The sequence below is a fragment of the Salmo salar genome, chromosome 15, assembly GCF_965601325.2.
Source record: "Salmo salar chromosome 15, fSalSal1, whole genome shotgun sequence".
NCBI classification, from domain to species: Eukaryota; Metazoa; Chordata; class Actinopteri; order Salmoniformes; family Salmonidae; genus Salmo; species Salmo salar.
Genome location: NC_138305.1, coordinates 77,012,543 through 77,029,939, shown reverse-complemented (window position 1 = coordinate 77,029,939; position 17,397 = coordinate 77,012,543). Strand labels below are relative to the sequence as shown.

Genomic DNA, 17,397 nt, shown 5'->3' with positions numbered 1-17,397 from the left:
CCCTTTATATAGCCTCGTTATTTTTTTATTTTTTTCTTTTGTTTATTTAGTAAATATTTTCTTAACCAACAATGCAGTTCAAGAAATAGAGTTAACAGCTTGTAAGTAAGCATTTCACGGGAAGGTCTACATATAACATCAGTCGCCGACAGAGATGGCCGCCTCGCTTCGCGTTCAGGAAACTATGCAGTATTTTGTTTTTTTATGTATTATTTCTTACATTGTGTTACGCACGCCTCTCGGAAGAGGGAACGCAACACCCTGCTACAACTCAACTCTCCGTGGTGTGAAAGAGGTATGGACTGTAGGTGTGAGTAAGGATGACAAAAGGCAGAGAATTACAGTTTACAGGAAATTTATTCCGTTGCACTGTAAGTTTGGGGAAAAGGGGCTGGACGGAACCAAAGCAAAGAAAGTAAATATCAAAGCCCCCTCTCCTACCTTACCTGCCTACCCACTACCTAACTAGCACCACCTGGTGCACTAACCAAAATACAGGGGATGGTCCGCCCAGGTCTTTCCTAGTGTGCATAGACAGTAAACTACTACGGGTTATGTATGCCCGCGGGCCTCTTGCCTAAGTACTCCCTAGGTGCTTTCCCCTTCCTCCCTGGGAACAAATTAAACAGAATAACACAAATGTAAGTAAGCAATTCCAATAATCAAAACCACAAGTCTATTGGCACACACACACACATACCTCAAATCAGCAGCTACACAATACTTAAGAAAACTCTGAACACAGAATTAGCCATCAGCCTTCTCTCTCAGCAATCATCTCCCCTGCTGAGAAACAGAACACTGGCTTATAAAGCTTCAGGAGTTGTTAATGGGAGACAGCTGCGTCCTGACGAGGGGGCGGGGTCAGCTCTCCAATTAGCAATAAGGCCGACCAATCAGCTGCTTGGAGAATTTCAGGAAGCCATTTCCTGAAATGCATACATGAAAATATACAAACCACAACACAGAAACTGGGGAACGTAACACATTGTTACCCCAGGAAATCTTAAGTTTTATTACATGCAGCCGGGAGGAACTATTGGATATAAGAGCAACGTCAACTTACCAACATTACGACTAGGAATACGACTTTCCCAAAGCGGATCCTCTGTTTGGTCCACCACCCAGGACAATGGATCGGATCCCAGCCGGCGACCCAAAACAACGGCGCCGCAGGAGGGGCAGAAGAAGCGGTCTTCTGGTCAGGCTTCGTAGAAGGGCACATCGCGCACCGCTCCCGAGTTTACTACTCGCCAACGTCCAGTCTCTTGACAACAAGGTAGACGAAATCCGAGCAAGGGTTGCCTTCCAGAGAGACATCAGAGATTGTAACGTTCTTTGTTTCGCGGAGCCACGCTATCGGAGTCGGTACAGCCACCTGGTTTCTTCACGCATCGCGCCAACAGAAAAAAAACGTCTCTCTGGTAAGAAGAAGGGCGGGGGGGTTATGCCTTATGATTAACGAGACGTGGTGTGATCATAACCTAGAATTCCTTACAATCTAATGTCGACCGCATTATCTACCAAGAGAATTCTCTTCGATTATAATCACAGCCGTATATATCCCCCCCAAGCAGACACATTGATGGCCCTGAATGAACTTCATTGGACTCTATGTAAACTGGAAACCACATATCCTGAGGCTGCATTCATTGTAGCTGGGGATTTTAATAAGGCTAATCTGAAAACAAGACTCTCTAAATTTTATCAACATATCGAATGCGCTACCCGGGCGGAAAAAATCCTGGACCATTGTTACTCTAACTTCCGCGACGCATACAAAGCCCTGCCCCGCCCTCCTTTCGGAAAATCTGACCACGACTCCATTTTGTTGCTCCCAGCCTATAGACAGAAACTAAAACAGGAAATGCCCGTGCTCAGGTCTGTTCAATGTTGGTCCGACCAATCTGATTCCACGCTTCAAGATTGCTTCGATCACGTGGACTGGGATATGTTCCGCATAGCGTCGGACAATAACATTGATGAATACGCTGATTCGGTGAGCAAGTTTATTAGCAAGTGCATCGGTGATGCTGTACCCACAGCAACTATTAAAACCTTCCCCAACCAGAAACTGTGGATTGATGGCAGCATTCATGCAAAACTGAAAGCGCGAACCACTGCTTTTATTCAGGGCAAGTCGACCGGAAACATGACCAAATACAAACAGTGTAGCTATTCCCTCCGCAAGGCAATCAAACAAGCTAAGCGTCAGTATAGAGACAAAGTAGAGTCGCAATTCAACGGCTGAGACACGAGAGGTATGTGGCAGGGTCTACAGTCAATCACGGACTACAAACAGAAAACCAGCCCCGTCGCGGACCACGATATCCTGCTCCCAGACAAACTAAATAACTTTGCTTGCTTTGAGGACAATACCGTGCCAACGACACGGCCCACTACCAAAACCTGCCGGCTCTCCTTCACCGCAGCCAACTTAGAAAGCTAAGGTAACTGAGCTAAATGACTATTGCTCCGTAGCACTCACCTCTGTCATCATGAAGTGCTTTGAGAGACTAGTCAAGGATCATATCACCTCCACCCTACCTGACACCCTAGACCCACTTCAATTTGCTTACCGACCCAATAGGTCCACAGACGACACAATCACACTGCACACTGCCCTAACCCATCTGGACAAGAGGAATACCATTGTAAGAATGCTGTTCATCGACTACAGCTCAGCATTTAACACCATAGTACCCTCCAAACTCGTCATTAAGCTCGAGAAACCCTGGGCCTCGACCCCGCCCTGTGCAACTGGGTCCTGGACTTCCTAACGGGCTGCCCCCAAGTGGTGAGGGTAGGTAACAACATCTCCACCCCGCTGATCCTCAACACTGGGGCCCCACAAGGGTGCGTTCTCAGCCCTCTCCTGTACTCCCTGTTCACCCATGGCTGCGTGGCCATGCACGCCTCCAACTCAATCATCAAGTTTGCAGACGACATTACAGTGGTAGGCTTGATTACCAACAATGATCAGACGGCCTACAGGGAGGAGGTGAGGACCCTCGGAGTGTGGTGTCAGGAAAATAACCTCTCACTCAACATCAACCAAACAAAGGAGATGATCGTGGACTTCAGGAAACAGCAGAGGGAGCACCCCCCTATCCACATCGACGGGACAGTAGTGGAGAAGGTGGAAAGTTTTAAGTTCCTCGGCGTACACATCACGGACAAACTGAAATGGTCCACCCACACAGGCAGTGTGGTGAAGAAGGCGCAGCAGCGCCTCTTCAACCTCAGGCGGCTGAAGAAATTCGGCTTGTCACCAGAAACACTCACAAACTTTTACAGATGCACAATCGAGAGCATCCTATCGGGCTGTATCACCGCCTGGTACGGCAACTGCTCCGCCCACAACCGTAAGGCTCTCCACAGGGTAGTGAGGTCTGCACAACGCATCACCGGGGGCAAACTACCTGCTCTACAGGACACCTACACCACCCGATGTCACAGGAAGGCCAGAAAGATCATCGACAACAACCACCCGAGCTGCTGCCTGTTCACCCCGCTATCATCCAGAAGGCGTGGTCAGTACAGGTGCATCAAAGCTGGGACCGAGAGACTGAAAAACAGCTTCTATCTCAAGGCCATCGGACTGTTAAACAGCCATCACTAACATTGAGTGGCTGCTGCCAACGTACTGACTCAATCTCTAGCCACTTTAATAATTAAACATTGGATGTAATAAATGTATCACTTGTCACTTTAACCTATGCAACTTTATATCATGTTTACATACCCTACACTACTCATCTCATATGTATATACTGTACTCTATACCATCTACTGCATCTTGCATATGCCGTTCGGCCATCGCTCATCCATATATATTTTTATGTACATATTATTATTCATTCCTTTACACGTGTGTGTGTATGAGGTAGTTGTGAAGTTGTTAGATTACTTGTTAGATATCACTGCATGGTCGGAACTAGAAGCACAAGCATTTCGCTACACTCGCATTAACATCTGCTAACTGTGTATGTGACAAATACAATTTAATTTGATTTTGATTTGACCTGTTGTATTCGGTGTATGTGACAAATAAAATGTGATTTAATTTGAAGTTTGCACTGTTGGGACTATTCTATTGGTTCCATTGTACTGGGTGGGCAAACTAAATCAAGCGCAGCTGTAATGTATGAAAGTCTTTATTTAACCAGGTTAGTCTTGTTGAGATGATACAAAATTACTTTTTCAGGAGAGACCTGAACTATTTGCCACAGGTCTGGTCGTGTTTGTGGGCCTGGAAGTGACTCGTCTCATCACATCTGATCACTTGTCTCATCACCTGTCTCCTGTTTCTGTTCTCAGATGAGCATGGCAGCAGTGAGGGGAACGGCATGGCTAGGCTGTGCATCGAGTACGAAACGGAGATGGAGGCGAGCCGGAGGAGGCCAGCCGGCCTGCTGGACGCCCTGGAGCACAGCGACAGCCGCTATGGAGATGAAGACGAGGCCCTAGGGGGCGAGGAGAGGGTACACTTGGCTTTACTACAGAAACCTCTGTCTGAACAGATGAGTTCGAGGATGGTGGTCCTTCAAAATAATATCAAGGAATGTTTTACTGAACACGTCTAGTTAAACTGGTGCAGAAGGAGAAATGCATGTTGCACTGCTTTGATGCAACTGCCAATATCGTTGTACCAGATCAAGCTGAGTCCTGGACTCACTTAGGGAAACCGTCCTTAAGTGATGAAATAAGGAGACTGATTGGTAAATGCTAAGAACCCACAGCATTGAGCAAAAACATGTTTTAGTTGACTAAATATGAGCTAGCATACAGTTTATATCCACTTAGGTTGGAGTCATTTAAAACTTGTTTTTCAACCACTCCACCATTTTTTTGTTAACAAACTATAGTTTTGGCAAGTCGGTTAAGACCTCTACTTTGTGCATGACACAAGTAATTTTTCCAGCAATTGTTTACAGACAGATTATTTCACTTATAATTCACTGTATCACAATTCCAGTGGGTCAGAAGTTTACATGCACTAAGTTGACTGTGCCTTTAAACAGCTTGGAAAATTCCAGAAAAATGTCATGGCTTTAGAAGCTTCTGATAGGCTAATTGACATAATTTGAGTCAATTTGAGGTATACCTGTGGATGTATTTCAAGGCCTACCTTCAAACTCAGTGCCTCTTTGCTTGACATCATGGGAAAATCAAAAGAAATTAGCCAAGACCTCAGAAAAAAGACCTCCACAAGTCTGGTTCATCCTTGGGAGCAATTTCCAAACGCCTGAAGGTACCAAGTTTATTTGTACAAACAATAGTAGGCAAGTATAAACACCATGGGACCACGCAGTCGTCATACCGCTCAGGAAGGAGACGCATTCTGTCTCCCAGAGATGAATGTACTTTGGTGCGAAAAGTGCAAATCAATCCCAGAACAACAGCAAAGGACCTTGTGAAGATGCTGGAGGAAACGGGTATAAAAGTATCTATATCCACAGTAAAACAAATCCTATATCGACATAACCTGTAAGGCCGCTCAGCAAGGAAGAAGCCACTGCTCCAAAACTGGCATAAAAAAGCCAGACTGTGGTTTGCAACTGCACATGGGGACAAAGATCACACTTTTTGGAGAAATATCCTCTGGTCTGACAAAACAAAAATAGAACTGTTAGGCCATAATGACCATTGTTATGTTTGGAGGAAAAAGGGGGAGGCTTGCAAGCCGAAGAACACCATCTCAACCGTGAAGCATGGGGGTGGCAGCATCATGTTGTGGGGTGCTTTGCTGCAGGAGGGACTGGTGCACTTCACAAAATAGATAATTTTCCTTCCTCATGATGTTATGTGGATATATTGAAGCAACATCTCAAGATGTCCGTCAAGAAGTTAAAGCTTGGTTGCAAATGGGTCTTCCAAATGGACAATGACCCCTAGCATACTTCCAAAGTTGTGGCAAAATGGCTTAAGGACAACAAAGGCATTGGAGTGGCCATCACGATGCCCTGACCTCAATCCTATAGAAAATTTGTCAGCAGAACTGAAAAAGCGTGTGTGAGCAAGGAGGCCTTCAAACCTGACTCAGTTACACCAGCTCTGTCAGGAGGAATTTCCACAATAAATTTACCCAACTTATTGGGGGGTTACAGCACGGGGGTGACAGCATCATGTTGTGGGGGTGCTTTGCTGCAGGAGGGCCTGGTGCACTTCACAAAATAGATGGCATCAAGGGTACCCAAAACGTTTGACCCAAGTTAAACAATTTAAAGGCAATGCTACCAAATACTAATTGAATGTATGTAAACTTCTGACCTACTGGGAATGTGATGAAAGAAATAAAACCTGAAATAATTCTCTCTACTATTATTCTGACATTTCACATTCTTAAAATAAAGTGGGGATCCTAACTGGCCTAAGACAGGGAACTTTTACTAGGATTAAATATCAGGAATTGTGAAAACTATATTAGATAATATTTCAATGGTAATATAAGCTCTATCTATTTCTGTTACTCCCCTCATCCAATTGTCTACGAAATACTTATACTGTTTTTCATTGATTTTATTTGTTAAAATTAACATTATTAAATCAAACCGATTTTAAATCAAATATAATTTTATACTTGTAATAAATGAAACATAATGCTATTGTTTCCTTTATCGCTAGCAAGTATGTGACACTTGCTAAGCACTACATACAGTTTCCAGTAATCCGCTCACTAACATTTTGTAAAGCCATACAGTCTATTTGTATCAGCACAATCAAAAGGTCACACATTTAAAACTACAGGGCTTATATTACCCTTTGGATGACAGATTCACCACCAGTGGTTGAGCACCTTTTATAATGGCCTATTGTTTACTCTTTTTTTCTAAATGCCATTTCCCACTTAACGCTGAACAAATTATGTGTGTTTATGGTCTGAACAAAATGCTCTCCGGCTCCAGTTCCCAAAAGCCATGTGGAAGCGGTGGTTGTCTCAATACACATGTTTAGTAAGTTACGAAATAAATAATAGATACCTGCAAGCTTAGGCTAGTTATTGGATGTGGTAACACTACTTTTGAAGTTAGTCAGTCATGCACTATAGACTTTGTTCCTTCCAATATCTTAGCATGCGACTTAGAATGAGCCAAAGTATTGGGCATGTATTCAAAGTGGTGTAGTATGGAGATTGTAACGTAACCATATGATATCTTTCAGTTGAGGGGGGAAAACATATCCCGTCTGCTCTTTCTCTCAATAGTTTCCTGAAATATCAAATGTCCTAAAGTTAAAAAAAATATATATATATAATTTTTCTTTGGTCACGATGGATCAATCAATAGACCATGATGAGAAAATAATATAATAAGCTCATGTAAGGTTCTGTTTTTATTATCCAGGGACGCTATGAGCTTAGGTAGTGTAAGGTAACGGCTGTTTACAGCAGATTTAGGAGGACCATACAGTAGGTGATCATAGCAAAAGTGTATTTTTTTTTTAGTATAAATGTATTACTGAATAAAACTGCTGATGATGCTAACAACATTGTCTGATAATGGTTCCATTCTGTTTAGGCTAATCGCATATCCACGCTGTCTCTTCAGTACGACAAGCGGGTGGATGACGAATTGCGTGGTGGAAAACGAAAAATCAAAGTGGTCCAAGAACGGGTATGTGAAATACTGGATGTCTAAACACAACTGCTGTTAAAAGCTCTATAGCGCACTAAGTTTGAGGCCTGTGTGTAACTCATCCTCACGCTTCCCCCAACTTGTAGCAGCTTGGTCACAGAGGAATGATGGCACAAACAATTATTTCAGAAATACCCTATAAGGCTAACGCTAAGACTAGCCCCCAGCTCCAACACACTGTCTTCATACCACAGTCACAAGAGCCTCTCACTCCATTGTTTATGTGTCACCCGCATTGTTGATCCCTATCATCATTTGCACAAGGATGCGTTGGCTAGGGTTTGTGGAACAAAATACATTGAACGGGAGTTCCATTATTTATTCTGGCACGGAGGTTTCTGTGTGATACTGACTCACGGAAAATCGTGCTGTACATGCCTATTACCTATTGTTGAGTCTTGTCTGTTTGGCAAACCGTGAACATCCTCATGGTTTGTATTAATATTACCTAGGTACAATGAAAAGACACTGTCATTTTGTTAAATTAACTTGTGACGTAATATAAGTTTTGAATCTGTGATAAACTCATTGAGACACATTCAAATTGATAAAATTGGCTAAATAGTAGGTTTTCAAGAGAAATTCAGGTCACAGTATGGACTATGAAAAATGTATAGTTTAATTTTGTCCAGATGGTTTTATCAAATATACTACTGTAAAACTTAAATTAATAGCCTGGTCGTTTATTTGCTTCAATCACTGAACACAATCGGCGCTTATTAGCGTCAGGCTTCTATTTGAGCCAGGCGTCTCTTTCCAACAGTAGTGTGCCGTCTGACTGAGAACTTGATACACTTAAGGAATTTGTCAAGCCAGCCTGCACCAGCAGCGAAGTCAGAGGCTCCACTGTCACTCGGTGTCGTAGATCTCCTTTGCGTTCACCCTGATCATCTTACGGCACACCCAGTTTGATCACTGCTAGCTTGAATTTGATGTTTTCTTTTTGGTGGCGCAATGGCTAGCAACAATGACAGAATAAAATAAATTATGACTAGAGCGGTGTCCATGGTAACCTTGTAAACAATTAATTTAGACCCAGCAGCTATTTGAAACAGACATGTATTTGCTGAAATGTGTGCTGATGCCCAACTATTAAAAGTCTAAGCGTTTAATTTAAGTTGTAGGTTGATTTCACACTATGGTGAATCAACCCTCTGTTATAGTAGGGTGGTTCTTAGAATTGCGGTGGCATTGATTTGGGCATAGCATTTTGGAAATAATTTACTTAATATTTCTGCATTTTTAAATGTAATTTGGTTAGATCTTACTATTCTAAATCATCTAAATATTTTAAATAATTTGTACCATTGTGATAACATTGTGCCACCACTAGGAGTAGTAACACCAATGACACATTTTAGGTAATTGAGGATTTTCTTAAATGTAGGCCACAGATGCATAAAAGGAACGATTATTAACCCTTTAAAAGAACATTTACTAAAGTGATATGATTCATAATTTTGTTCACAATATAATTAGCCTTCCTTTAAACTGAGTAACACCAATGACACTTTGTATTTAGACACACCAAATGAGCAATGGAATCCTCATATTTTACATACTAAAATGGTAATAATTATTTAATATAGACCCCTCCCTCTGTAATATTTGTTATTGGAGGGAATGCTCAAGGTCCCTGTATATCTTAGTAATTAATTATTTAACACCAATGACACAACTATTGCCATAAAACCAATTTGTCACAAATGCGCTGACAGAGTGAAAAGTTTGTCAACACAGGCTTGATTGAACTACACTGAAAAAAATATAAACGCAACATGTAAAGTGTTGATCCCATGCTTCATGAACTCAAATAGAAGATCCCTGTTTTTGTGCCCTACTTTGTTTGACAAGATAATCCATCCACCTGACAGGTGTGGCATATCAAGAAGCTGATTAAACGGCATGATCATTACACATGTGCACCTTGTGCTGGGGACAATAAAAGGCTGTTCTAAAATGTGCAGTTCTGTCACACAACACAATGCTACAGATGTCTGAGGGAGCATGCATTTGGCATGCTGCCTGCAGGAATGTTCACCAGAGCTGTTGCCAGAGAATTTTTTATGTTAATTTCTCTACCATAAAACGCCTGCAACATCGTTTTAGAGAATTTGACCGTATGTCCAACCGGCCTTACAACCGCAGACCACGTGTGGGTGAGTGGTTTGCTGATATCACCGTGAACAGAGTGCCCCACGGTGGAGGTGGGGTTATGGTATGGGCAGGCATAAGCTACGGACAACAAACACAATTGTATTTCATCGATGGCTATTTAAATGCACAGAGATACCATAACGAGATCCTGAGGCCCATTGTCGTGCCATTCATCCACCACCATCACATCATGTTTCAGCATGATGATGCACAGCCCCATGCCGCAAGGATCTGTACACTATTCCTGGAAGCTGTCAGTTCTTCCATGGCCTGCATACTCACCAGACATGTCACCCATTGAGCATGGTTGCAATGCTCTGGATCGACGTGTATGACAGCATGTTCCCATGACTACAAATATCCAGCAACTTCGCACAGCCATTGAAGAGGAGTGGGACAACATTCCACAGGCCACTATCAACAGCCTAATCAACTCTATGCCAAGGAGATGAGTCACGCTGAATGAGGCACATGGTTGTCACACCAGATACTGACTGGTTTTCTGATCCACGCCCATTTTTTTTTTTTTTTTAAGGTGTCTGTGACTAACAGATGCATATTTGTATTTCCAGTCATGTGAAATCCATAATTTCATTTATTTCAATGGGTGGATTTCCTTATCTGTAACTCAGTCAAATCTTTGAAATTGTGGCATGTTATGTTTTTTTTTTTCATTTTTGTTCAGTTTTCCTATGCTGTAAAAGTAAGTTCATTGGTTAAAATTGTGTGACACCTCAGAATTTCTAAATCCTGGAAGGACTGCAAAGTATGGAGTAGATTTGGCGCTCTCTTTTGTCCCCTCGTTTTGAATGTTTTCCACAGTACACTCCCCGGTGATGACCTCGTACAATTCCAAGTAGTCTTCCTTCCACATCGTTTAGGCCCCCTCAAACAGCTCTCACTCAAATGTCATGTATATGTTATGGAGTGGAACTGTACGAGTGGAGGGAGAGACAGAGGTACAGTGCCTTTGGAAAGTATTCAGACCCCTTGACTTTTTCCACATTTTGTTAGGTTACAGGATTATTCTAAAACATTTTTATTTATTATAATAATAAAAAATCTACACGCAATGCCCCATAATGCAAAAACAGGTTGACATTTCTGCTAATTTATACACACAAGAAATACACACATTTACATAAGTATTCAGACCCTTTACTCAGTACTTTGTTGAAGCAGCAATTACAGCCTCGAGTCTCATTGGGCATGACACTACAAGCTTGGAACATCTGTATTTGGGGAGTTTCTCCCATTCTTCTCTGCAGATCCTCATTTTCAGGTCTCTCCAGAGATATTCAATCAGGTTCAAGTCCGGGCTCTGGCTTGGAGACTCAAGGACATTCAGAGACTTGTCCCGAAGCCACTCCAGCCTTGGCTGTGTGCTTATGGTCATTGTCCTGTTGGAAGGTGAACCTTAGCCCCAGTCTGAGTTCCTGAGCACTCTGGAGCAGGTTTTCATCAAGGATCTCTCTGTACTTTGTTCCGTTCATCATTCTCTCGATCCTGACTAGTCTCCCAGTTCCTGCCGTTGAAAAACATACCCACAGCATGATGCTGCCACTACCATTGTTCACTGTAGGGATGGTGCCAGGTTTCCTTAAGATGTGACGCTTGGCATTAAGGCCAAAGAGTTAAGTCTTGGTTTCATCAGCCAGAGAATCTTGTTTCTCATGGTCTGAGAGTCTTTCGGTGTCTTTTGGCAAACTCCAAGCGGGCTGTCATGTGCCTTTTTACTGAGGAGTGGCTTCCGTCTGGCCACTATACCATAAAGGCCTGATTGGTGGAGTGCTGGAGACATGGTTGTCCTTTTGGAATGTTCTCACATCTCCACAGATTAACTCTGGAGCTCTGTCAGTGATCATTGGGTTCTTGGTCACCTCCCTGACCAATGTCCCTTCTCCCACGATTGCTCAGTTTGGCCGGGCGGCCAGCTCTAGGAAGACTCTTGGTGGTTCTAAACCTTTTCCATTTAAGAATGGAGGCCACTGCATTCTTGGGGACCTTCAATGCTGCTTGAATATTTTGGTACCCTTCCCCAGATCTGTGCATCGACACAATCCTGTCTCGGAGCTCTACGGACAATTCCTTCGACCTCATGGCTTGGTTTTTGCTCTGACATGCACTGTCAACTGTGGGACCTTATATAGACAGGTGTGTGCCTTTCCAAATAATGTCCAATCAAGTTGTAGAAACTTCTCAAGTATGATCAATGGGAACAGGATGCATCTGAGCTCAATTTGGAGTCTCATAGCAAAGGGTCTGAATACTTATGTAAATTAAGTTATTGCTGTTTTTTAAATTTAATACATTTGTAAACATTTCTTAACTGTTTTTGCTTTGTCATTATGGTGTATTTTGTGTCAATTTTATTTTAGAATAAGGCAGTAACGTAACAAAGTGGAAAAGTCAAGAGGTCTGAATACTTTCCGAAGGCACTATATAGAGGCTTCTATGGTTTTTGGGGGCATACAGTTATCACACGCTAACTCATCATTTCTTGTGACAGTTAATGTGTTTCAGCGTAAATGCCTTACAGGCACATCTCCCCACAGCGTTGTTCAAACAACTTAGAATAATAGGTATCATTCCATTTGCCAACCAAATGAACACAGTGAAATACCCTTGCATCTGTCATGGCTAGACACACTAAGATGTAGGACACACTAACACACCATATCTCCCACCTCCCATAGAAAATCCCCCTGTCTTCTGATGTGTCAGAGGAGGGCAAAGCGGGAAAAGCCAAGTCGTTCCTGGCGGAAATGAAAAGGTCGCTGAGTCAGGTGAATTTCCAGCGAATCATGGCGGCCCTGCAGACGTACAAACGAATGGATGACCTTGACGAACTGCTGGCCGAGGCAGCCGACCTCTTCACCGGGGACGCCAACACCCACAACCTGCTCCGAGGTGTGTGTATGTGTGCTTGTGGGTTCAGCTTGTATAGTAGGGGATCTTGGCCTTGTGTGATCACTACTGGGCTCGTCTGAGTCATCAGGTCACTCTGACTCAGCTAGAGAAAATGGATCCTACTCAATGGTACATTATAATGTTTAAGCAAAAACATTTGCTGCATGTGCCTGACGTGCGTGTGGGTGCACAGCATGTCCAAGAGTGGGGGAGGGCATGACTGAAGCATAGGGAAAAAATAACTAGCAATCAGAAGTCACATCGCTTGAAGTCGCACCCCTCTTGCATACATTGACCCCGAATGACAACGATGGCTGTCATTTACGCTTGTCCAACCTAGAGTTCTCATCGTGCCTGAAAATTTGAGGCCGGTCTTACCCAAGCCCGGTGAGCTGAAGCCTGAGCCCAGGCTTGGTCCGACATCACATCACAGAAATGTAACCCCCCCCCCTCCCCAGTACATTGATTTAAACGGGTGTTAAGAACAATGCGTTGGAGTTGGGAGTGGAGTGAGGAGATGAGGAAACAGCCCTTGTCTTAGAAAAGAGAAGAGAGCTGAAAACTCACCTTTGTTATGATAAACTGGATGGCAAATATTGGGATAAAGTCTGCAAATGCAATTGAAGTGTGTTATTTTTCTCTTGACTCGCATATAGGCTATAGTAGCCTTATCTATCAAGCTGTTAGTGCGTCCTGTTTTCTGTCTTAAGTAATTTAGCCTACTTAAATATACAGTATCTCAATCAAACATTCATTAATTTCATTACACGGCATACAAGTAATTTATGCCTTTTAAAGCTGAAATTCTTAATGGTGAAACTGCCACGTCCGTTTGCAATATTATAACAACATAGAAGTTACTGCAAACGACAGACACCATCTTTTTCTCTTGGACATCATTGCATGCGCAATTTGGAATATAAAAAATATATTTTAATTCAACCTTTTATTTAACTAGGTAAGTCAGTTAAGAACAAATTCTTATTTACAATGACGGCCTACTCCGGCCAAACCTGGACGACGCTGGGCCAATTGTGCGCCGCCCTATGGGACTCCCTATCACGGCCGGATGTGATACAGCCTGGATTCGAACCAGGGACTGTAGTGGTGCCTCTTGCACTGAGATGCAGTGCCTTAGACCGCTGCACCACTCGGGAGCCTAATATGTACTGCAATTTCACTTCCACTCTATCAACAACAACAAAACAAAAATATTACGGCCTTGACGCTGTTTGCCCCTACTGTGGATTTAATCTTTAAATACAGAAAGCATTTAATTTCTTTAATAAAATTATTATTAAAATTCTTAAGAGCCTTTAAATATTGTCTGCCATACATCCATTTGAATAATCGCTCAAAATCCCTGTTTTGAATGCATAGTTTATTCCGAAATAACTGCATTAAGCCTATGCCTGATTAGGAAAACATTTTGATAAATTAGGGGTCTACTTTAGATAGTTTACAAGGTCCAGCATGGCACATTAGCAGGGCAGTCATAGACAGTATTTTGTTAGAATGTGTCGCCAATAACAGATGCCATTGGAATAATGTGGCTGCTGAGAGACCGCAGTAGTAAAAGCTGCTAAGACACGTATACTTTTTTTCCCTTCTCAAACACAGCGTGGCTAGGTCGCAACCCGCCTGGCCTGAATCAATTCTTGGAATTTGAGGTCGGCCTGGTATAGGACCATTGGGTTCGGGCTGAGAATGAGAACTGAAGTCCAAACATGAGCCACTCCTGTGTGACAGTGAAAAGATTTTCCTGGTTCTGTAATGTCTACTGTTTTTGGTCATTACTGTCAGTTTTCAAATGACAACTTCAAGAGAATTACATTAATCAGCATTTTGACTGTAACAGAACTTTGAAATCATTGTCACAAGAGAATCCATTAGAAGCGGGATGTTAAGTGGTCATGGCCAGTCATAGCCAGCACATGAGTAATGCAGTTGATGATATTATGTAAGTTATGCAGGAAAAAGGAAGTTAGTTACACAAGTTCTCTTCTGTGGTGAGTCATGAATTGTCACATGTACACAAACGTTACACAAACTTTAGTGTAGCGCAGATCTTCTCTCTGATTCAAGATTCCAAGGAAATTGTGTAAACTATGAACTGCCAAACTGCATTATTGTATTCCTGTTTTTAGGAAATTTAACAATTTTCACGATAGACATGGCTCATATCACAGGTTTGTTCATAAAGGAATGCAAACCTTACTGTATTTCAGGATTCTACCAGTTCATACGACCCCACCACAAGAAGAGATTTGATGAGAAGTGCGTGGAGCTGACTGGCCAGGGCTGTGACTACAAACCTGATCACTCGCTCTCCAAGGAGGAGAAAGAAACGCTGATGCAGAACGGGGGTATGCAGTCAATTCTTAGTTTCTGACACTGACCAGTAGGATGCATTTAGTAACACTGTATTTTCCAGATATTTCAAGAGACTGGATAGAGTGTGATTGTACATGTGATGCATGAGTCATTTCACATTAAAGCAAGGATACCTTTGTTCAGCAAGATGACACCCACCCAGTGTCTTGGCTTAATCATACCAGTTCATGACTCCTGAATCATTACATTCTGACCCTAGCCTTTTGGGGGCCCTCAGCGAGATTTGGTTGGGGGGCCCCACACCTCGTGGACAAAACATTTTAGTGGCCCCCTCTTCACGACGGCAAGAAAAACGGTTTAAAGTGAATTTCCTGCAATTCTACACATTTTGCCATGTGGAGAAAATGTTCCAGTTTTAAAGCAAGCTTTCTGCAATTCTAGACATTTTGCCATGGTGTGGGGGAGAAGTTTAGCAATTATATAAAAAATGTCATGCAATTCTACACATTTTACCAAGACTTATGACATATTAATGATAGCCCTATCTAAATGAGTGACTAACAAAATCAATGGGGGCCCCCTGGAGGTCAGGTCCCCTGGGCATATGCCCAGCATGCCCGGTTGGTATTTGGCTATGATTTATATATCTGGCTAAACGTTACCAATCTAAAAATTGTTAGCTGACATAGCTAATTGAGTGACTGACATAACAAGAGACGCTCAGCCAAATGTAGAAATTGCACCTTGTTTTTTCTACTATGCTAACTCTCTCCCAGGGGCCCTAAGTGACCGCTTATGCCTGGAGCTGGTCCTGAGCCTAACTTTCTGACAATTATGACCATCGTTGCAGCAAGGCTTCAAAAATGCGACTTATTTCACCCCCTGAACAACCCAGTAACCTGGATTTGCTTTTGTTTTAAAGCCAAGCCGGGAAAGCTGACGGGTGTTGTTGTCGCTTCTGACTCAAGCTCCTCCTGCAGTCAGCTCAACGCCAGTCTGCTGCTTAATAAAGGAGGCCATCACCTTGGAATCCACAGATTGACTACAGAAGAGCGTTTGCCAAAGAATCAAGTGCTTACAGGTACTGCTGGATACCTGGAGTGTATTCCATGAGATGGAATGTTCATAACGTTTCAGATAGAAATGTTAGAAATAAAGCTGACACAATTCCCTACATTTCATCTGCACGACATCTGTTCTACATAATATATTTATATTTGAATGTTCCATAAAGTTGTGCCTTCCTGAACAGGCCTAGTTGAAGATTATATTTTTTTGGTGGGGGGGGGGGGGGGGAGTCTTTAATTGAATCTTTGTTTTTGAACCAAGGATTCCCCTCTACATTCAGTTACAAACATACAGTTACAAGGAGTTTTTGTAAGGAGCTTCAGCATTGACACCTTACAGGCAAATCTCCCCACAACGTTGTTCAAAAGTTCGCCATGACAGATGTGGTGTTATTGTTCCAATCTTTCGCCAACCAAGTTGACACCATGAAATACCACCACGTCTTTCATGGCTATGCATGAGCATGACACAAAGATCGAGCATGATGGAGATATGAGAGGCCACATTCACGCACATGCTGTATAAAAGTTGACATGTTTTTTTTTTTAACTGGTTTGGCCAAATCCTGACAGGATTGAACGTGTTTGTCTTGTTCTGTGCTCACCAGTTGATCCTAAATGCGAAGACCAAGCACCAGTTCAATCTGCTCAGAAGAGTCAAATCTACGCCAGTTTCATAGCGGCTGTGAAAAAATCCATTGGACTTGAGAAGTCCAACCAACTGTTCTCAGCTATTCAGAGCTATAAGAAGACAGACAACTATGATAGCCTGGTGGGCACAGTTGTGAGTTTGTTAACTGAGAAAAACGAAGACTTTAACCTCCTTAGCAGTAAGTTCTTGCCTATTAGACTTGAGCGTCTTGGCAAGCACAGTTCTTTGCATTCTCACTTAAATCTGAAATTCAATTAAATCAAATCGTAACATTTGAACATCCATCGATGAACCATGAAATGCTACGGTATAGATGCATATTATTTTTGTCATCCTTTGTGTCCCTAGCATTTGCCCTGTTCATCCGGCCTCACCATAAGAAACAGTACAGAGAGATGCTGGACGCCTTGATAGGTGACTCGACAGGCTCAAGTGCTTCCTCTGGGATTTCAGGCCAACTAATGCAAGGTGAAGGGACAATTCGCAAGTGCCTTCAAGAGAAAATAACTTGTAGCAATTCAGTAGAAGTCCTTGTATTGTCAGCACTATTGTAACTGCAGTGAGCATAAAGTCTCTAGAAGTAATTATTGAACCCATTATTTTTGTTTAACAGGCGTTGTTAATTAACACTATTTGGTAG

At 42.6% G+C, this 17,397-nt stretch overlaps 1 protein-coding gene across 2 annotated transcripts in view; it reads left to right on the top strand.

Annotated features, from left to right (window-relative positions):
• Positions 1 to 17,397, top strand: part of rtel1 (regulator of telomere elongation helicase 1) — a 55,931-nt gene that overhangs the window by 38,123 nt on the left and 411 nt on the right. Inside the window, exons 26-32 of one of the 2 annotated variants that reach the window (XM_014146101.3) lie at positions 4,321 to 4,484; positions 7,521 to 7,616; positions 12,491 to 12,704; positions 14,933 to 15,070; positions 15,961 to 16,119; positions 16,714 to 16,935; positions 17,106 to 17,225. In XM_014146101.3, the coding sequence (XP_014001576.1) occupies positions 4,321 to 4,484; positions 7,521 to 7,616; positions 12,491 to 12,704; positions 14,933 to 15,070; positions 15,961 to 16,119; positions 16,714 to 16,935; positions 17,106 to 17,225 (1,113 nt within the window). The remainder of the gene's footprint in view (positions 1 to 4,320; positions 4,485 to 7,520; positions 7,617 to 12,490; positions 12,705 to 14,932; positions 15,071 to 15,960; positions 16,120 to 16,713; positions 16,936 to 17,105; positions 17,226 to 17,397) is intronic. The other variant, XM_014146102.3, reaches the window with a different exon arrangement.